General features: G+C 44.8%; 1 protein-coding gene across 1 annotated transcript in view; it reads left to right on the top strand.

Moving 5' to 3' along the window:
* The window catches only part of LOC126273369 (BRD4-interacting chromatin-remodeling complex-associated protein-like), a 424,917-nt gene that overhangs the window by 352,717 nt on the left and 49,560 nt on the right, over window positions 1–22,640 (top strand). The window contains exon 14 of the mRNA XM_049976919.1: window positions 737–890. Within this exon, the coding sequence (XP_049832876.1) occupies window positions 737–890 (154 nt within the window). The remainder of the gene's footprint in view (window positions 1–736; window positions 891–22,640) is intronic.

Raw genomic sequence — 22,640 nt, 5'->3', positions numbered from 1 at the left:
ATTATTTCACACAGTGTTGCTTGTCTGTTAGCAATGACAACCCTACGGAAACGCCTCTGCTCTCAGCGGCCGTAAAGTGGATCAAGTCGGCTCCAGCGTCATCCATGTGGTGAGAGGTAATGCCTGATAGTTTGGTATTCTCGCCACACACTCTACACTTTCGATCTCGTAATATTGAATTCTCTAACGATATCCGAAATGGAATATCCCATGCTTTTATCTCCAACTCAGTCTGTTAATCCCCATCGTTGAGCTGTGATTACGTGGGGACAGCTCCGGCATTGCACTGCCCTTTTATACCTGTGGACCTGGTACTACCGCCATCTGTATGAGTGTATGTGCATATCACTATCCCATGACTTTCGACAGCTCTGTGTGTGACATAATAACGACTTTACTTCGAATTCAAGTGATATTTTGTATATTGTTTGAGGCTGAAGGTTAATTTTGCGTGTAACTCAACAGAAATGGCTGCCCGCCACGCAGTTTCTAGACGCTGCGAGAATTACCGTGCCTATGGAATTCTGTCAAAAGTTAATGACAACCCATTTGCCTTGACGTACATTTTGCTATTTAAATGTATTTCGGTAATTACTCAAGGAGATTAGTGCTTACGTCTTGGTTCCTCTGTGGGTATGATTGTGCCATTAAAGGAAAGTGATGCTATTGACGTAGGGCTACCTTTTCCAGGTGTGTCGTGCTCACTAGTGTCAGAGTATCCTGTCGGTGTGTGCAGGTTCACACCGTGCTGTTCGAGAAGGGCCCAGGCAAGAAGTCTCTGGGCTTCAGCATCGTGGGCGGCCGCGACTCGCCCAGAGGCCACATGGGCATCTACGTGAAGACCATCTTTCCCACGGGACAGGCCGCCGAGACCAAGACACTTCAGGAAGGTGAGCACACTTCAACATTCAGCGCTTTATAAACGAGCCCCTCCAGTATATTCATTTGTGTCGCCACTTACCGAAGTCACCGTTGGTAATGGTGTTGTAGAATTGTAAAAATGGTCTACATGTAATTTCTGACAGTGCTCTTTTTTTGTACATCGAGGTCTTCTATATTCTACTTTTCAGAACATCATCAGTGATGTGATTCTTCAGTTTCTCCCGGCGTATTTGTTGCTCGAACAGTCCACCGGTATACTGCCGGTTCATAGTGTCTAACGGGCACAATATTTCGGCGATCAGTCATGTCGCCATCGTCAGGTGCGCTGACGAACTGAGCTCCTGAGGGCGGGCTGCCGATTTAAATCCCCTACCCCCGCGGGCGTCATCAAATTGGAAACCTACTTGTTTTTTTCCGTTATGTCGATGACACGTTCGTCATCTGACCCCATGGTAGGGACTAGCTCCTGGATTTCCTTACACACCTAAACCCCATACATCCAAACATCAAGTTCACTATGAAGACCGAAGCAGAAGGAAGATTACCATTCCTCGACGTCATGGTCAAGAGAAGAGCTGATGGTACTCTGAGCCACGGTGTGTACAGAAGAAAACACGTACTGACCTGTACCTGCATGCAGACAGCTGCCACCACCCTTCTCAGAGCAACGGAGCACTAAAAACACTAGTACACAGGGCGCACAGCATCTCAGACGCAGAGAATCTGCCCCAGGAATTGGATCACCTCAAAACCGTGTACTCGGAATGGCAGATTAGACGCGCTCTCCGTCCCACCACCACAGCACAACCTGTGGAACGGATGAAGAAGCAGCCACTGTCTTTATTCCGTACAATGGCGCACTATCGGGGAAAATCGGCCGTATATGAAAGAAAAACCGAGTTAAAACCGTCTTTTGCCAACCCATAAAAACAGGAGCATTACTGGGAAGTGTGAAAGATGACCTCGGTTTGAGGAAGGCCGGCATGTACCAAATTCCCTGTGAGTGTGAGAAGACTTATATCGGACAAACAGTACGCACCATCGAAGATCGTTGCCGACAACATCAAAGGCACACTCGACTGAAATATCCAAATAAGTCGGCGGTAGCGGAGCACTGTTTGTCCGAGATATACGAGATGGATTATGAGCCTACCAAGATCCTGGCTCAGACCTCTAAATATTGGGACAGCGTTATAAGGGAGGCTATCGAAATTCGCACCAGGGAAGATCTTATCAACCGAGATTGCTGCAACAATCTCAGCAAGGCTTGGGACCCGGCATTGAATGTAACTAAGAACACTCTCAGCAAGAAGTACGAACTGGCGACCAGGGCGGACGTAGCAAGCACGTCGACGCGACGACAGATTTCGACGGCCACGTCCTCGCGACCGCCGACGCGCGGGCGCGGACGGCGAAGAGAGCGGCCCGCGGGGGGAGGGAATTTAAATCGGCCGCCCACCCTCAGGAGCTCAGTTCGTCAGCGCACCTGACGATGGCGACATGTCTGATCGCCGAAATATTGTGCCCGTTGGACACTATGAACCGGCAGTATACCCGTGGACTGTTCGAGCAATCATCAGTAATGTTTCTCTCTGTTATTCTACATCTACATACAATGATCTGCCAAAAAATTTTGACCAACTCCTTGATAGCTTCTTTGTCCGTCTTTGGTACTAAATACATCGCTGATTCTGCGTATCAGTGATCCGACACTTTGTTGGTAGGTTTGTGGAGGTATGTAACATTAAATGTCTACACACAGGTATCGTAATTCGCATAAATAACGAGCCGCTGATTTATGTTCGAGGTGATGGTGCCCAAATGCGACCCAGATGGGTTCTACTGTCTGTACCACTTAAAAACTTTAGTTACCGCGTCACGTGCCGTAACGCCACCAGGAGGCATCCAACGTCGCGGTGGGCAGTGGTCATAATGTTTTGGCTGATCGGTGTATGTATTATGCAAGCCACCTTACGACGTGCCTCTGTTATCATTGTTTCCATTGTGGGAGGAACGGTTTTCGATGAGCTCCTGCGCGAGATCTAATTTCTTTGGTTTTCTCGTCATGGTTATTTCATGAAACATACACTGTACGGTCTGAAGTATCCGGACACTCCTATGTAATGGGTAATTCGCTACTAGATGTCACTAGAGGCGGACCCGCACTTAAAAGGAGGCGGTGAGTATTGTGTTGTCACCAGAGAAGCGGTAACAGCGGAATAGACCGGTCAGTATAGCTCAGTCTCTTCGAATGAAGGTTAGTCGTTGGGTGTCACATGAGTGTCCTATCCATCACTGACATTTAAATCCTCCTAGAGCTACCCAGGTCGACTCATGGTGGTGTGACTCTGGAGAGAAATCGCAAAGGAAGGACCACAGCTAAACCAAGACAGACCTTAAGTACTGACGGACAGGGACCGTCGAACATCGGAAGGATGGCTGTAAAAAATCTCATAAAAAGGAGTAATCGTCAGTTCCAAAATGCTACTAGCAGTCCGGGTAGCACAGTAATTGTGGATAGGGAGTTAGAAAGAATGAGATAAATTAGTCGAGCAGCTCCTCGCAAGCCACATGTTTTCACAGTCAGTGCTATGTGACAATTGAGGTGGTGTAAAAAGCGACGCCATTGAACAGTGAATGACGAGCAACGAGTGATCTGTCTAGATGAAACACGGTATACCATGTATCTAGCCGATAGAAGTATTTGGGTTTGGCGAATGTGTGGAGAACACAATCATATGTATCTATCTGCTATGAGATTTTAGTGTACAAAATGAAAATGTCACTGGAATTAAGGTAAAACAGAAAAGCAGCAGTCTACTTAAATGAAGCCGCCGAATACATCGAAGAAAGCTTTTCCTCGGAAATCCGCCTGTTCATTCAACAAAGTTAACGGATTATTTTTGAAATACACAGATATTTCTACTTTCTCCAGAGTGTTCATGACTAAACATTTTGGAATAGTTGGCATAATTTTGAGGGCATTCATGACATCTCCTTCTGAATGATTATTACAACTCATATGTTGTCCTTTTCTACCTTCTGCATCAGAGATATGTGCTTTGAACCGTGTTGTAAAACTAAGCCCAGTTTGACCAATATATGTTTTGTCACAATCACTGCACATTAATTTATAAACTCCTGATCTACAATGGCGATTATTTGTACTACCAGTCACATTATAAAGAGCCGTTATGAATTATCAACAAAACGTCATAGCAAAGATATTCCGCCAGGGACCAGATTTGCCTCGCTCGATATAAAAAACTTGTAAACCAACCTTCCAATAGGATAAACTGTAGATATTATTAAAAACTATCTCGTAACACCTAAAATGTTAGCCCTAAGTACATGTTAATCCGTTTATTACATCGTAAGAACGATGATTCATTCATCCCTGCATTTCTCTTGTAGAGCTCCCGCACAACACATTTCTCTTCTTACTATCCGAATCACCCATTTCGAGAGCACGGTTCTTCATCTACGTTGACTTTCAAAGACAGCATAGCCGACGTACGTTACAGAAGAACAGTCTCCCTCAAGGAAGAGTACTGGCGTCAATCCCGTTCAGTATATTTCCTGACGACCAACTTCCGGCCTCCAATACCAGAGTTCCTTATATACCGATGATCTCGCCTTAGCCACCCTGAGCAAACACTTTGAATCGGTAGTAAACACGCTCACTAATGCTCTTGAAAGGAGTTTCAAGAGATTACAGTGCAAATCACCTTAAACCAAATCCATCGAAGACACAGGTATGTGCTTTCCATTTAAGAAACTGGGAAGCCACTCGCAAATTAAAGGTTCTCAGGTTAAGGTCAGGGGTTGAATAGAAACAACGTGATACTGCTGAATACCTAGGAACAACACTCGAAATCTCCCTTACACGCAAGAACAAGTACATGTACACCAAGTTAACAGTTTCGGTCAGGAACAGTCTCCTCAGAAAACTGATTCACCATGGCGTAGTGAAGTCGAAACAATCCAAATTTCTGTAATGGCACTGCGGTATTTCGCTGCAGAGTGTGCGGTTCTGTTTGGTATAAATGAAGTCATACATTTGAATGTAGGGATCAACAACAAATGCAAATTTCTTACAAAATGTTCAGAATCTACTCCAGTCGTGTGACTTTAGCACCTAATGTTCAAAGAAAAATACCTGCGGACAAGAAAAGGAAGAAAATGGAGCTGGAGGTAACACATCCATGACGCGACATGAAATGCATGCGTAAAGAGTGAAATCTGGAAGTAATTTTGTCAAAACATCAAATGAACTGAGCACCAGAGATCAAAGCTAAAAACCCCTTCGCCCTGGCTGTAAAAATGTATCTGAAATTTTACCATCAGGTAAGGCAAGGGATGGCTGACATGGAAGTCCTTGACTAGATTGGGTAGGTTCAGGGTTAATACGGTAAGACTGATGGACGACAAAGAAGACTACTTCAAGTGCGACGATGGAGAAGATCAGACAGTTACACAGATGTTTCGGTGTCGACTGTGTCCGATCTCTTGAATGGAGGATGACTTGCACCAAGCCTCGAAGAACGCACTAGTTATAGCCAAGTTTCGATCAAATGTAATGTTTAAGTGTGTAGATCTGCATATTTCTGACACGAGAATAATAACAACAATGTCAAACCGATAGATTTACCGTTTTCTGTCAGTCCTGAAAATTTGCATCATCAGGTAAAGATTCGGCGGGTAGGGGAGGGAAGCTGTTGGTATTTAGATCCTGCATTTCCTCGGCTTTCAGTCTGGTGGCATGGAGAATCAGCCACATCGCACATTGAGGTCTTACTTCCTTAATATGCCAAGGCTGAAACATGAGATGCGAAGTGGAACTCAAGATATTTATTTATAGAGTGACAGACACCAATGAGACGGCTCTAATCGCAGAAACACTAGTTACTGTTGCAACAGAATTGGCAGACATGGCCAAATACAGCAACTCCACATGAGTGCCGTTTGTGCTACTCTTAAAAAAGAAAAGAGAGAGAGAGGGAGAACACCATTCGCTTTTGGGTGCCTCGTGCTCTGTTTTGCGTGTGGCAATCAGCTGTACTTCAAAGTTCAACTGAAATTGGATTCTAAAACTGAATGCTGGTCCAACAAGTTATTCTTGTGTCGTCAGAGCACAGCCCGCCGTCAGGCAATCACCATGTTGTGTGTGTGTGTGTGTGTGTGTGTTGGAGGAGGGGGAGAGGTGTGGATGGGTGGTTCCCCCATCCCCAGGCCTGAGTAATAAATTGGACAGCGGCGGGCGACGCCGCTAGGGAGCCAGGGGCGCCGAAATGGAGTAAAGTTTGTTGATCGACAGGCCACACCTCAGGTATTAGCGCTTCATTCATCACCGACGCATTCCTGTAAAACGTGACGGCGGAAACCCACTGCCCCGTCGTTGTTTGACTCGAGCCCACACATCTTGGCTTACTGTAGCTGTACTTCTCCAAATACTGTTAATGGTTCACTGTAATCCACTAGTATTGGTCATTTACAATTATTTGCAGATCGCAGTCTAGCCGTCCGCATTCTCTCTCTTCCCGCAGACGGGAGTAACAGGAAACGAAATGATCAGCGTAACCTTCCTCTAGACATTTACAGGTTGGCGTCTTACTACATCCCACTCGATGTAGGTGGTTGGGATATGGACCATTACCTGTTGATATGAGAACCATGCCCCGAGTAGGAGAGATGTCGCGCTTTGTGAAACTGTTTCTCATTATTTTTTAAAATTTCATTTTATTTCTGAATTACAGACTTTCGTTTAACAGTATTCAGATTCATTATGTTATGATACAGATGGCACGATGCTACCAGTTGGAAACTACAGTGCAGCTAGTCACAGAGATCCAGTGTGGGCTGTAATTATCGTATGGCAGCGACACTTGGTGCATATTCTAATACGTTAATGCGGAAACGATTCAAGCTGAAAAGAAAATTGGTTCCTATGTTGGCCAACAGGTGCAAACCTGACGCTTGAATGCAATAAACGCCTCTAGAAATGTTTACATATGTAATGGATTAGTAACGGGAACGGGCAGAAAACGTCAAACAAGGGAGAAAGACATAACAGCGATTTTATTACTAACCACTGCTTTCACAGCTTGTTCAGCATGATCACCGGGAATGTCGAAGAGATGCTGCATACGTAAAACGAGGCAATCAACAGTTGCTCCCAGCAGTTCTGGTGGAAGCACCGTGTTCGTGAACAATGGCCTTAAAATAATGTAGAGTCTGAACGCGTCCCTAGTATCTTTTAGATATCCGTAGAGTCACATGGATTCAGATCACGTGATCTTGTAGGCCATACATCTCGAAAACCTCCGGAGATAACACATTCACCGGGCGAGCGACAAGAGGTGCTGCCACATCTTGCATGAAAACGGTGATTTCCATACCGTTGCGCTCTTTCAAAGCAGGAATCATATGTTGTACAACGAGGCCTCGACAACGTGCAGACATCACTGTACACTGACAGACGCCCTGGGTATATTTTTTTAAAAAAAGAACAGACCAAAAATAAAGGTGCTTGTGAATTCACACCACACAGTGACATACGTTGAGTACTGTGGCTCTTTATGTACATGTTGTTTGACAATACCCAAAATTCGGCAGTTCTGTGCATTCTAGCGAAAAATTCGCCGCGTGTCTGTAGAATATTTCCCCGCCACATGTCCTCAACTTTTATCCCTGTCAGAAACCAAAGAGTAGATTCAGAACTTCGCTGCGAATAATGAGGCTTCAGTTGTTGCATGGTGTGGATCTTGTACGGGTAGCAGTGTAATATAGGCTCCAAAAGCTTCCGTACTCTTGACCAGGGGATGGACGAGTGTCGCGACACTGCACCAACACTAGTTCTATCCGGGGCACGTTCTGCATGGTCAGTTACAGCAATCGCAGCCTCGTCAATAGTTTCCACCTGGACAGGACGCCGTCCTGTTCCAGGTGGCACATCAGGCTCACCCGTGCTTTTGAATTCCATTGTCATCTTGTTTAAGCCATTTAATGACATTGGGCCACTCCTCAGATCTTTCAGTCGGCGATACTTACTCAATGCAACACTGTATATGCTTCCGTTCACATAAAACATCTACATCTACAACTACATCTACATGGATACTCTGCAAATCACATTTAAGTGCCTGGCAGAGGGTGCATCGAACCACCTTCACAATTCTCTATTATTCCTATCTCGTATAGCGAGCGGAAAGAATGAACACCTATATCTTTCGGTACGAACTCTGATTTCTCTTGTTTCATCGTGGTGATCGTTCCGCCCTATGTAGGTCGGTGTCAACAAAATATTTTCGCATTCGGAGGAGAAAGTTGGTGATTGGAATTTCGTGAGAAGATTCCGTCCCAACGAGAAACGCCTTTCTTTTAATGATTTCCAGACCAAATCCTATATCATTTCTGTGACACTCTCTCCCATATTTCGCGATAATACAAAACGTGCTACCTTTCTTTGAACTTTTTCGATATACTCCGTCGGTCCTACCTGGTAAGGATCCCACACCGAGCAGCAGTATTCTAAAAGAGGACGGACAAGCGTAGTGTAGACAGGCTCCTTAGTAGGTCTGTTACATTTTCTAAGTGTCCTGCCAATAAAACGCAGCCTTTCGTTAGCCTTCTTTCCAACGTAAGTTTCACTAACCGTGCACGGACTCTCTTGCCGATAGCAACACTGTTCGCTCACATTATGGCTGAAATGATAATTACATCAATACGTTAAGATGTCAACAGGCGTTGATACACGTTAACTGGGCAATTGAAAATGTGTGCCCCGACCGGGACTCGAACCCGGGATCCCCTGCCGACATGGCAGACGCTCTATCCATCCTTTTTTTTTCATTTCGTTCATTGCTGACTGTTGTGTTTGGTCGTTGCGGCCGTCACATGACATCCGTTCAAATTGGTTTGTTGAGCCTTCTACTTTTTTTATTATAGAGGCCAACCAGCTCTCTGACAGAACACGCTGAGATACCGTGCTGGTGCCCATCTGAGCCACCGAGGGCACAGACGGTAGTGCGACTGCTGGGATTTATCCCTCGCACTCTCCCCGTGAGACCCACATTCCCAACTTAATGTCCACACACTCACTACATTCGTGGCGCCTCTGCCCACTACACTCATTACTCGCGGCAGACAGTCTTCCCGAGTACCGCAAGAGTTCGGGCAATGCGTGTGCAACCGCACAAGAGAAGAAGGTTAATGATCGGTTAGCCTTAACTATATGGGGATGGTATCTGTTCTTTCGGACATATCCGAAAGAACAGATACCACCTCCATACACATTATAGCTTGTCAAACGGGAATATCATACCGTCATACAAACTGTACATCGCTAGATTTGCACCTGGTGGCCGTAACTGAAACTATTTTTCTTTCCAGTCTAAATCGGATCCACATGACCGCATTAGCATACCTACCAAGTTTCACTGCCATATGATAAATACAGCCCACACTGGATCTAAGTGATTAGCTGCAATACAATTATAACCACTCGGTACATCGCTAACACCTAGAAATTGTTATAGTAACATTAAGCAGTTCTGTACATCAAAACATGTGCAAATGAGTAGTAACCACGGGTTTCAAGCTTCAATTTGCAGATCTTTACTGCCACCTCACAACTTTCCCATATGTTCGCAGTTAGAAGAAAAGTTCATAATGAAACTTTTTTTCTGGTCAAGTCTACGGGTTTTCCTTCATGTTAAATATAATTGTACTGTGAAAACTACGTTGCTTTTTGATGAAATATACTTCTTTTCAATATAAAGATTTTAAATCTCCGTTAAATTGTCTTGGCAAGGAAGTTGTTGCTCCACTTCTTATTTTTTTCATTATTCTGCATAATTCTGTGTTGTTGTGTGATGTGATACATATATTCTTGGAGTGACGGACTTGTTTTTTTTTTTGTTAGAATGTACTAGGCGCAATTCCCGGTGAACCAAATGCAACTGTTGTTTTTCGTCTCTGACAATAATCTCCAATCCTTTTTTTGTGATTTACAGCGCTGTTATGGCGTTCTGTTTTACTATGTCATACCATACAGTCCTGACTGCTATATAGGATATGATTATTTATGTTGTGTCAGACATTCTTCCAATTTATCTGTGGATACTTTCGCTCGACTGGGTTCCTTGTAAATCCCACTGTGAGCACAGTGTATAGTTTGGCCGTGGTGACAGGACACGGATCGGAATTCATCGCTTGTAGATAACTCAATCATAAGCTGACCTCGTGTACAAGGCTAATGATTTATAGCGGCGACATTTATTGTAATTGCCTTATCTGGCGGCTAGGACAGGTAAACAATTTTCCCGTCACTGCTGTTGAGTTGTTATGTACTACGTACTCCTGTCACATTAATGTGACCACCGTCTATGTTAGCTGTCAACACGCGTTAACCACACATAGACATCAGTTGGCAGCATTAGCAGTGGAGGATCTATAGTCGCATCAGGTTCAAAATGGTTCAAATGGATCTGAGCACTATGGGACTCAACTGCTGTGGTCATAAGTCCCCTAGAACTTAGAACTACATAAACCTAACTAACCTAAGGACATCACACACATCCATGCCCGAGGCAGGATTCGAACCTGCGACAGCAGCAGTCGCACGGTTCAATCGCATCAGGAGGATGCAGAAAACAGAATGATCGTTGTCGTAATAGGGCAACGAGCGATCTATCTGACGTCCAAAAGGGCATCGCTTTCGGGCCAATGATTGAAGCATTTCATCACAGGGCATAGATGACAGGGGGTCAACCATGGCTGCGGAAATGTGTACCGGCGAGCAGATATGCAACCTTTGAGGAACTAACTGCCCAGATGAACCAAGGAGCTGCCAGCCATACCTTCTTAATTACCATTCAGTGAACATAGCTGCGTATGGCCCTCCGCACCAGGCGCCTGTTTCATGCACCCATGTTGGGTGATGATAATTGGCGACGAAGGTTAGAAATTGCACGACAAGCTGCACGCAATTTGACGTCCACTGAGTGGCGACAGGTGACCTTTTCAGATGAATCACGTCCTATGCTCCATCGGAAAGGTGGCCAGTGGCTTGTACGGCGTTAAACGTTTGGAACCAAAGACCCTACAAACAGGAGGGAGCGTTATGGTCTGTGGAATGTTTTAGTGGCATACTCTGGGTGATCTCGCCATTGTGGATCGCTCAGTGGATCATCACAACTACGCATCTATCCTTGGCGACCATGTTCACAACTACATGCAATTAATTTTTCCGCGGCACAGTGGCATCTGCAAGGAGGACAACGCAACGCGTGACACAGCTCTCAGTGTATACAGGGTGTTACAAAAAGGTACGGCCAAACTTTAAGGAAACATTCCTCACACACAAAGAAGGAAAATATGTTATGTGGACATGTGTCCGCAAACGCTTACTTTACATGTTAGAGCTCATTTTATTATTTCTCTTCAAATCACATTAATCATGGAATGGAAACACACAGCAACAGAACGTACCAGCGTGACTTCAAACACTTTGTTACAGGAAATGTTCAAAATGTCCTCCGTTAGCGAGGATACATGCATGCACCCTCCGTCGCATAGAATCCGTGATGCGCTGATGCAGCCCTGGACAATGGCGTATTGTATCACAGCCGTCCACAATACGAGCACGAAGAGTCTCTACATTTGGTACCGGGGTTGCGTAGACAAGAGCTTTCAAATACCCCCATAAATGAAAGTCAAGGGGGTTGAGGTAAGGAGAGCGTGGAGGCCATGGAATTGGTCCGCATCTACCAATCCATTTGTCACCGAATCTGTTGTTGAGAAGCGTACGAACACTTCGACTGAAATGTGCAGGAGCTCCATCGTGCCTGAATCACATGTTGTGTCGTACTTGTAAAGGTACATGTTCTAGCAGCACAGGTAGGGTATCCCGTATGTAATCATGATAACGTGCTCCATTAAGCTTAGGTGGACGACGAAACTAAAATGAGCTCTAACATGGAAATTAAGCGTTTCCGGACACATGTCGACATAACATCTTTTCTTTATTTGTGTGTGAGGAATGTTTCCTGAAAGTTTGGCCGTACCTTTTTGTAACACCCTGTATATGTGGCTCAAAGAGCATCAGGATGTATTTACCTTACTCCTCTGCTCACGAAACCCATTGGATTTAAACCCAATCGAGAATTGGGACTACCTGTATCGCTCTGTTCATGCCATAATGCTCGACCGAGAAACCTAGCACAGATGGCCATGGCACTGGTGCTCCACATCTCTGTTAGAACCTCATTAACACTCTTTTTGCCCGTCTCGCATTGCAAAAGGTAATATATCGGAATTCTGACAAGTGTCACATTAATGTGACTGGACAGTGTATTTTAGTGGGTCTGCCGACGAATAAAGCTTTGCATAGCTGTTGGATATTTTTAAGCCCTGTCCTTCTTGTGGGCATCTTTTTTAAGGCATCATAAGAATATATTACCTTCCTAGAAATACCGACCACCGCAACCTAGGAACGTCGTGCCATATTGCATGGAAGCGGCACGGTGGAAGAAATTAAATATAATGTGCTATACATGTAAGTGTTGGTCACTGCAATTTTCTGTACACGGTTCAGGCTACTGGTGGTATGTTCTTTTAAGGCTGTCCTCGTTATATTGAGCTTCTCATTCCAGTTCACGTTCGTCATTTCTTTGGGGTTTGCAGTGATCAGGAACATGCTGCATGCCCGCCTTGCAGTGGTTCTAGTGTCCCAGTCAGACTGCCATTCATCTAAATTCCAGGCTCGTAAGTGTCTTTTACTGGTAATATGAGCTGCTGTGTGCTCGTACACACGATCATATTGTTCATGTCCCAGGAATACTCAGTTTCCCTGTAACACGCCACGACTCATTGGCCATATGACGAGGATCGCCAGAGAACCTTCGACAGATGTACCGCGAAACGCACAGGTGAGCCTCAGAAGTATGCACCTCTAAATTCGTCCCAGTATTTCTCTGTAGGTCTCCAGACGAAGGCGATGCGCCTGGAAGCTGGCTGCGAAGCCCACAATGACGTTAAAAATAGCCTCGCGATATGACCGCGCCACATGCAATGACAGTTTGTAGTCGCTAGTAACAGCACGGGCAATCTAACGCATAATTTTAGCCGCTTTGCTTATCGAACATCCAAGAAACACCTGCTCAGGTTTCAACCTTTGAGATTCAGTTGATGCTCTGAATATCAAGTTCAAAAGAAGTGTTTCCTCCGCTACAAAGAATGCTTGGCATTAATTAAATATAGTTAAGAGAAACTATTAAAATATAGTAACACAAAAAATTAAATAAAAATGCGGTGGCCAAGCACATGGGTATGCGCAGACTCGAAGATTGCTGAGGCACGCAAATACTAATGGGGTAATATAGAATAGCATAGCAAGAATAGGCCTAGGACTAGTTATAGTTGAAGTTAGTCGGGAAACCTCGAGTCCTTCCGAGGTTGCCAGTAACAGATCTAGTAATGTAAACTGGAAGTTATTTAGTTAGCACTTGAATTAAATTCCTATTATTTTAAATTATCATCATTTCATTGCTAACATAGTTTATAACTATATATATAATACGTATTTTGCCGTGAGTATTAATTATGTACGTCCTACTTAGATTTCAAGATAACATTTCTAAAATTCATGGCAATAAATTGAACTGAATTTAATTGAATTGTTTCAGATTGAAAGACATTTGATTGGCGTTACGAACGGTGCACGCAGTGAGCTTATTGCGAAATTTCTCAGGATTAAATAATTGGATTTTTGTATACTAGCCACTTCATTTTATTAGGTTGATGCATAAATTCGTAGCGTTTTGTTTTGCATGCTTACATTTTATCATTTGGATTTAGTGAATGAAGCTGTGAACGCTACAAAACGGACTGCCAAGTGGAGTGATCGGAATGTTTCCCATACATTCTTTTGTTTGAGTTCAGTGGAGGAGGGACGGCATCGGAGGCGGCCAGAAACATTTGTGCCGTGATTTTAAGGAATATTGTGTTGACGTTAGTGCCTCTCCACGTTCGCAAAAATGTGCGGAATGTGATGAAGATCGTTTAAACGCATTATCCACAATGATTGACGTCAGTGTATTCGCGAACTGGCAAATGTGTGAAATGTGATCATACCACTACAATGCGACATGCATATGCAATGGGGAGGATTCAGAAATCGGGTGTATTGGTACCGCAGGCTCTAAGCCAAAAATCAGCGCTGCCGTATGTGCATATCTGCTCGCTCGTTTTCAATTTACTTGAGTACAACATCGACTATTTCTATGCTGTCGCTACTGATGACGAGAGATAGTGTCTTTATGCTAACATAAGGGAAAGAAAAAAAAAATGGTTGAGCTCAAACAGAGCAGTAACTCCCTGTACACAGACCTGCACGCATCCACAAAACATTATGTCATGCATCTGGTGAGGCGTACTGCGAACTGCTTCCCCGAGGTGTGAACATCACTGCTCACATTTATTGTCAACAACTGAGACGCGTTACATACGTAGTCCAAGAACAACGACCAGTAAGATTGCGTAGTGTCATGCTACGCCACGATAACGCCCGCCCATATTCTGCTAGACTGGCAAAAAACGCTATACGCGAGTTGTGTTGGGAAGTATTCTACACCAACCTTATTCACCTGATCATGCGTCCTTAGATTTTCAGCTTTTCTTCTCTCTATCGAACAACTTACAAGGAACTTCCTTTCGATGTAACAGAAAGGTGTATGTGGAGGCACGCTATCGGGCGGCGCAGATCGCAACTCCTCCGTACTTAAGAGGAAAAACAGAATATAGGAGGACGACGGTTCAATCCCGCGTCCGGCCATCCTGATTTAGATTTTTCGTGATTTCCCTAAATCGCTCCAGGCAAATGCCGAGATGGTTCCTTTGAAAGGGCACGGCCGACTTCTTTCCCCATCTTTCCCTAATCCGATGAGACCGATGACCTCGCTGTCTGGTCTCCTTCCCCACAACAACCCAACCCAACAGAATATAGGTGGCACCAGTGCCGACAGGGCACACAGGGTGAAATTGCTCTCCGAATGTTGCTCGACGAGTTCTTCTCCTCAAAACCGCGTGATTTCTACAGTCAAGGAATCGAAAAGCTTACCCGGCGTGGGCAGACAGTTGTAAACAGTGAAGAAGACTATATTATTGATGACTTAAGTCTCTGTTATGTATATCTGTTGTATTTATTTACCTTATGCAAAAAATAACTTATACACTAAGACAATATTATGAAATTCTGAAGTTCCCGGAAAAAAATGCGTGTTTTCCAGGGATTTTTTTAAAGCAAATTATATCGCTTCTATATCGACAAGTATTCATGAGACTATACACACCCAAATAACCTTTGTGGCCATCCTTCATGCATAGTTCTGTCAACGGAGAGCGAGAGAAACGCACTGTAACGTTTGCCTGGCTCACCCCAACTTTACATTCTTTTCTCTTAGTTTTTCTTGGAAAGTGTATCCGGTGAAGACTTCCGTCAGAGTTTTGCTGACTTATGTAATCAAAAGTCATCCCGAGTCATTCCCACATACTGAAACTACCGTAAAGGCCAAGGTAGCCGTTCCTTCCTTCAGTCTGTTACTAAGTTTCATTTATTCATCTTTGTGTTACGGATTATTGCGATGAGTACTTATACATTGTAGAGTTATATTTGTGTTGCTATGGTGAAGCGAGTGAGAAGTTTGGAATTCATTTGAACGAAGCCTTGTTATTAGGAGCATTGCGCTACCTCTTCTCCTTACCAGCCAAATACTGGAGATGAAAATTTATTCCACCAGTAGTATTCGGAGCGACGACAGCCGAACCGAGCACCCCACACAGGTTTATTCAGTCGTGGAAAAATGCTACATAATGACTGTAGCAAGAAGAGAGATCCGGACCTGCATACGATTACAAGATTACTACTTAAGCACTCCGTCTTCAGGCCACGAGTGGCCTACCGGGACCATCCGACCGCCGTGTCATCCTCAGAAGAGGATGCGGCTAGGAGGGTCGTGAGGTCGTTGTGATGGTATTCTTGACCGAAGCCACGACTATTCGGTCAAGTAGCTCCTCAATTGGCATCACGAGGCTGAGTGCACCCCGAAAAATGGCAACAGCGCATGGCAGCTGGATGGTCACCCATCCAAGTGCCGGCCACACCCAACAGTGCTTAACTTCGGTGATCTCCGGTGTATCCACTGCGGCAAGGTCGTTTCCCCAAGATAACTACTATACATATAAATTAACTACGAAGTAGTAATAAAATGTAAAGATATCAAATGGAAAGATCTCACTAAATAAATAGCAGCAAGGACGAATGGAAGACAGATTTGTAACAAAGATTTCAGAAAGTGCAGTTCACCTGTATAGGAAATCGCAGTTCCTGGAAGTTGCTCACATTGTTTTAAAATATTACTAATAGAATGAAATGAACACAGTCTGTAGTAGGGAAGCAAATTGGGAGATATACACTCCTGGAAATTGAAATAAGAACACCGTGAATTCATTGTCTCAGGAAGGGGAAACTTTATTGACACATTCCTGGGGTCAGATACATCACATGATCACACTGACAGAACCACAGGCACATAGACACAGGCAACACAGCATGCACAATGTCGGCACTAGTGCAGTGTATATCCACCTTTCGCAGCAAAGCAGGCTGCTGTTCTCCCATGGAGACGATCGTAGAGATGCTGGATGTAGTCCTGTGGAACGGCTTGCCATGCCATTTCCACCTGGCGCCTCAGTTGGACCAGCGTTCGTGTTGGACGTGGAGACCGCGTGAAACGACGCTTCATCCAGTCCCAAACATGCTCAATGGGGGACAGATTCGGAGATCTTGCTGGCCAGGGTAGTTGACTTACACCTTCTAGAGCACGTTGGGTGGCACGGGATACATGCGGACGTGCATTGTCCTGTTGGAACAGCAAGTTCCCTTGCCGGTCTAGGAATGGTAGAACGATGGGTTCGATGACGGTTTGGATGTACTGCGCACTATTCAGTGTCCCCTCGACGATCACCAGAGGTGTACGGCCAGTGTAGGAGATCGCTCCCCACACCATGATGCCGGGTGTTGGCCCTGTGTGCCTCGGTCGTATGCAGTCCTGATTGTGGCGCTCACCTGCACGGCGCCAAACACGCATACGACCATCATTGGCACCAAGGCAGAAGCGACTCTCATCGCTGAAGACGAGACGTCTCCATTCGTCCCTCCATTCACGCCTGTCGCGACACCACTGGAGGCGGGCTGCATGATGTTGGGTCGTGAGCGGAAGACGGCCTAACGGTGTGCGGGACCGTAGCCCAGCTTCATGGAGACGGTTGCGAATGGTCCTCGCCGATACCCCAGGAGCAACAGTGTCCCTAATTTGCTGGGAAGTGGCGGTGCGGTCCCCTACGGCACTGCGTAGGATCCTACGGTCTTGGCGTGCATCCGTGCGTCGCTGCGGTCCGATCCCAGGTCGACAGGCACGTGCACCTTCCGCCGACCACTGGCGACAACATCGATGTACTGTGGAGACCTCACGCCCCAGGTGTTGAGCAATTCGGCGGTACGTCCACCCGGCCTCCCGCATGGCCACTATACGCCCTCGCTCAAAGTCCGTCAACTGCACATACGGTTCACGTCCACGCTGTCGCGGCATGCTACCAGTGTTAAAGACTGCGATGGAGCTCCGTATGCCACGGCAAACTGGCTGACACTGACGGCGGGGGTGCACAAATGCTGCGCAGCTAGCGCCATTCGACGGCCAACACCGCGGTTCCTAGTGTGTCCGCTGTGCCGTGCGTGTGATCATTGCTTGTACAGCCCTTTCGCAGTGTCCGGAGCAAGTATGGTGGGTCTGACACACCGGTGTCAATGTGTTCTTTTTTCCATTTCCAGGAGTGTAGATTTGTTGGAAGGGTTCTGGGAAGAAGCAATGCATCACTTAAAAAATCGCTTACAAAAGGCTAATGCGACCAATTACAGGACTCAGTCCCGTGCTTTGGAGTTGTTATGAAGGAAGTGTGACAGAAGACATCTAATGAACTGGACTGCAAGCTGCAACGATCGTAACAGGTCGGTTTACATCATACGACAGTGTGACAAAGATGCTCGGAGAACTTAAAAGATGTCTCTGGAAGAAAGGTAACGTTGTTCTCGCGAAACCCAGGAGTACATATGTAAACAATCTGTTACCAAGGAAAACTGTGCAGTAGTCTAACGGCAATCAACGTGTATCCCGTGTAACCATAACTGTAACCATAAGAGAGAGATTAACTTGCATTCAGAGCAATAGTTACTTTTCCCTCACGCAATTCGTCAGTGTAATAGAACATAAAATCGCTAATACTGATGCGAAGTATCTTCCACCACGTTCTTCACACTAACTCGGTAGTATGTGTAGACATAGGACAGTACGTTGTGACATCACTCACGGACGCTAACACTTTTTATCCAGAATCAAAATAAAAAATTGTTGAGTTTGACAATGCATGAATATTTCCGCGCGAAATGCCACGCATAGGATCTGAAGCTGGTCATTGTGTGCCGAACCGATTATGATTGTCTCATAAAGTGATCGTGTCAGTACTAAACAGGACTTAATAATACGTCAGTCAGCCTCTCATTAAACGAAATGTTTTTTCCAAAGGGAGTCATGCTCGTTAATGCCTCTCTGGTCCATAAACAACTTCTTCTTGATACATTTTGCACTTTGTTTCTGGATAAAAAAAATTGCAGCTGAAGAGAATAGCGCCTGTCTTATATGTGTCTATGGTGTTTTTAGTTTGCCACATAGCTGACGTGGTAGAGTATAGACGCCAGCTGCGTTGCCTCAATGCTAACACCGATTCCTGTCAAATCACCGGAGTTAAGCGCTGTCTGACTTGGCAAGTACTTAGATAGGTGACTGTCCGGGTCTGTTGGTTGCTGGTAGCAAGTGGCGTGCACTCAGCCATTAGGGGGGGGGGGGGGGGGGGGGGGAGTTGAGGAGCTACTTGAGTGAGAAGTAGCGGCTCTGGAGACGAAACTTGACACCGACCAGGAGAGCGTTTTGCTGACCACATGCCTCTCCATATTCACATGCAATGACGCCTAGAGTCTGAGGATGACACGGCGGTCGGTCGGTACCGTTTGGCCTTGCGAGGCTAGTTCGAACGGAGTTTAGTTTTAGACCCTAGGTATTTTATAGAAAGTGGAAGGCTACATACTTCGAAAGATTAGTTGACTGCATTCGTGTAAGAGTCTCTATACATATCAGGCTATTTCCCGTCTCAAAAGAGTTCAGATGGCTCTGAGCACTATGGGACTTAACATGAGAGGTCATCAGTTCCCTAGAACTTAGAACTATTTAAACCTAACTAACCTAAGGACATCACACACATCCATGCCGAAAGCAGGATTCGAACCTGCGACTGTAGCAGTCGCACGGTTCCGGACTGAAGCGCCTAGAACCGCTCGGCCACCACGGCCGGCTTTCTTGTCTCAATCCACTGATATTTATGTATGGTTTATCAATTTCTGTTTCTTCATTTCTGATGAAATATATTTGTAGACCTTTATGGTCTTTGTAACCCGTGGTGTAGGGGTAGCGTCTTTGATTCATAATCAAAACGTCTTCGGTCCCGGCCCCGCCACTGCCTAAATTTTGATAAATAATCAGCATTGGCGGCCGAAGACTTCCGGCATAAGAAGTCAGCCTCATTCCTGCCAACGGCCTTGTCAAAGAGGGCGGAGGAGCGGATAAAGGTTCAGGGCACTCTCTTGTCCTGGAGGTTACCATGAGAAAAAGATTGAATAATCAACGAAAGGATAACGTTCCTCGAGTCGGGGCTGGAATGTCAGAAGCTTGAACGTGGTAGGGAAACTAGAAAATCTGAAAAGGGAAATGCAAAGGCTCAATCTAGATATAGTAGGGGTCAGTAAAGTGAAGTGGAACAAAGACAAGGATTTCTGGTCAGATGAGTATCGGGTAATATCAACAGCAGCAGAAAATGGTATAACAGGTGTAGGATTCGTTATGAATAGGAAGATAGGGCAGAGGGTGTGTTACTGTGAACAATTCAGTGAACGGGTTGTTCTAATCAGAATCGACAGCAGACCAACACCGACAACCATAGTTCAGGTATACATGCCGACGTCGCAAGCTGAAGATGAACAGATAGAGAAAGTGTATGAGGATATTGAAAGGGTAATGCAATATGTAAATGGGGACGAAAATCTAATAGTCATGGGCGACTGGAATGTAGTTGTAGGGGAAGGAGTAGAAGAAAAGGTTACAGGAGAATATGGGCTTGGGACAAGGAATGAAAGAGGAGAAAGAGTAATTGAGTTCTGTAACAAGTTTCAGCTAGTAATAGCAAATACCCTGTTCAAGAATCACAAGAGGAGGAGGTATACTTGGAAAAGGCCGGGAGATACGGGAAGATTTCAATTAGATTACATCATGGTCAGACAGAGATTCCGAAATCAGATACTGGATTGTAAGGCTTACCCAGGAGCAGATATAGACTCAGATCACAATATAGTAGTGATGAAGAGTAGGCTGAAGTTCAAGACATTAGTCAGGAAGAATCAATACGCAAAGAAGTGGGATACGGAAGTTCTAAGGAATGACGAGATACGTTTGAAGTTCTCTAACGCTATAGATACAGCAATAAGGAATAGCGCAGTAGGCAGCACAGTTGAAGAGGAATGGCCATCTCTAAAAAGGGCCATCACAGAAGTTGGGAAGGAAAACATAGGTACAAAGCAGGTAGCTGCGAAGAAACCATGGGTAACAAAAGAAATACTTCAGTTGATTGATGAAAGGAGGAAGTACAAACATGTTCCGGGAAAATCAGGAATACAGAAATACAAGTCGCTGAGGAATGAAATAAATAGGAAGTGCAGGGAAGCTAAGACGAAATGGCTGCAGGAAAAATGTGAAGACATCGAAAAAGATATGATTGTCGGAAGGACAGACTCAGCATACAGGAAAGTCAAAACAACCTTTGGTGACATTAAAAGCAATGGTGGTAACATTAAGAGTGCAACGGGAATTCCACTGTTAAATGCAGAGGAGAGAGCAGATAGGTGGAAAGAATACACTGAAAGCCTCTATGAGGTTGAAGACTTGTCTGATGTGATAAAAGAAGATACAGGAGTCGATTTAGAAGAGATTGGGGATCCAGTATTAGAATCGGAATTTAAAAGAGCTTTGGAGGACTTACGGTCAAATAAGGCAGAAGGGATAGATAACATTCCATCAGAATTTCTAAAATCATTAGGGGAAGTGGCAACAAAACGACTATTCACGTTGGTGTGTAGAATATATGAGTCTGGCGACATACCATCTGACTTTCGGAAAAGCATCATCCACACAATTCCGAAGACGGCAAGAGCTGACAAGTTTGAGAATTATCGCTCAATCACCTTAACAGCTCATGCATCGAACCTGCTTACAAGAATAATATACGGAAGAATGGAAAGGAAAATTGAGAATGCGCTAGGAAAAGTAAAGGCACGAGAGAGGAAATTCTGACGTTACGGCTAATAATGGAAGCAAGGCTAAAGAAAAGTCAAGACACGTTCATGGGATTTGTCGACCTGGAAAAAGCGTTCGACAATATAAAATGGTGCAAGCTGTTCGAGATTCTGAAAAAAGTAGGGGTAAGCTATAGGGAGAGACGGGTCATATACAATATGTACAACAACCAAGAGGGAATAATAAGAGTGGACGATCAAGAACGAAGTGCTCGTATTAAGAATGGTTAAGACAAGGCTGTAGCCTTTCGCCCCTACTCTTCAATCTGTACATCGAGGAAGCAATGATGGAAATAATAGAAAGGTTCAGGAGTGGAATTAAAATACAAGGTGAAAGGATATCAATGATACGATTCGCTGATGACATTGCTATCCTGAGTGAAAGTGAAGAAGAATTAAATGATCTGCTGAACGGAATGAACAGACGAATGAGTACACAGTATGGTTTGAGAGTAAATCGGAGAAAGACGAAGGTAATGAGAAGTAGTAGAAATGAGAACAGCGAGAAACTTAACATCAGGATTGATGGTCACAAAGTTAATGAAGTTAAGGAATTCTGCTACCTAGGCAGTAAAATAATCAATGACGGACGGAGCAAGGAGGACATCAAAAGCAGACTCGCTATGGCAATAAAGGCATTTCTGGCCAAGAGAAGTCTAGTAATATCAAATACCGGGCTTAATTTGAGGAAGAAATTTCTGAAGATGAACGTCTGGAGTACAGCATTGTATGGTAGTGAAACATGGACTGTGGGAAAACTGGAACAGAAGAGAATCGAAGCATTTGAGATGTGGTGCTATAGACGAATGTTGAAAATTAGGTGCACTGATAAGGTAAGGAATGAGGAGATTTTACGCAGAATCGGAGCGGAAAGGAATATATGGAAAACACTGATAAGGAGAAGGGACAGGATGATAGGACATCTGCTAAGACAGGAGGGAATGACTTCCATGGTACTAGAGGGGGCTGTAGAGGGCAAAAACTGTAGAGGAAGACAGAGATTGGAATACGTCAAGCAAATAATTGAGGACGTAGGTTGCAAGTGCTACTCTGAGATGAAGAGGTTAGCACAGGAAAGGAATTCGTGGCGGGCCGCATCAAACCAGTCAGTAGACTGATGACCCAAAAAAAAAAAATGGTCTTCGTTGAGTAGTGTCAGTAACGATCCCATGTAATGGATTTGTCTTTGGATGGAAAACCTTAATCATCTCCGTTAGTGCTGATCGAATCGACATGGGAGAAGTCA

This window comes from Schistocerca gregaria, chromosome 5 (assembly GCF_023897955.1).
Source record: "Schistocerca gregaria isolate iqSchGreg1 chromosome 5, iqSchGreg1.2, whole genome shotgun sequence".
Classification (NCBI taxonomy): Eukaryota; Metazoa; Arthropoda; class Insecta; order Orthoptera; family Acrididae; genus Schistocerca; species Schistocerca gregaria.
This window is presented reverse-complemented; position numbering and strand designations above follow the sequence as displayed.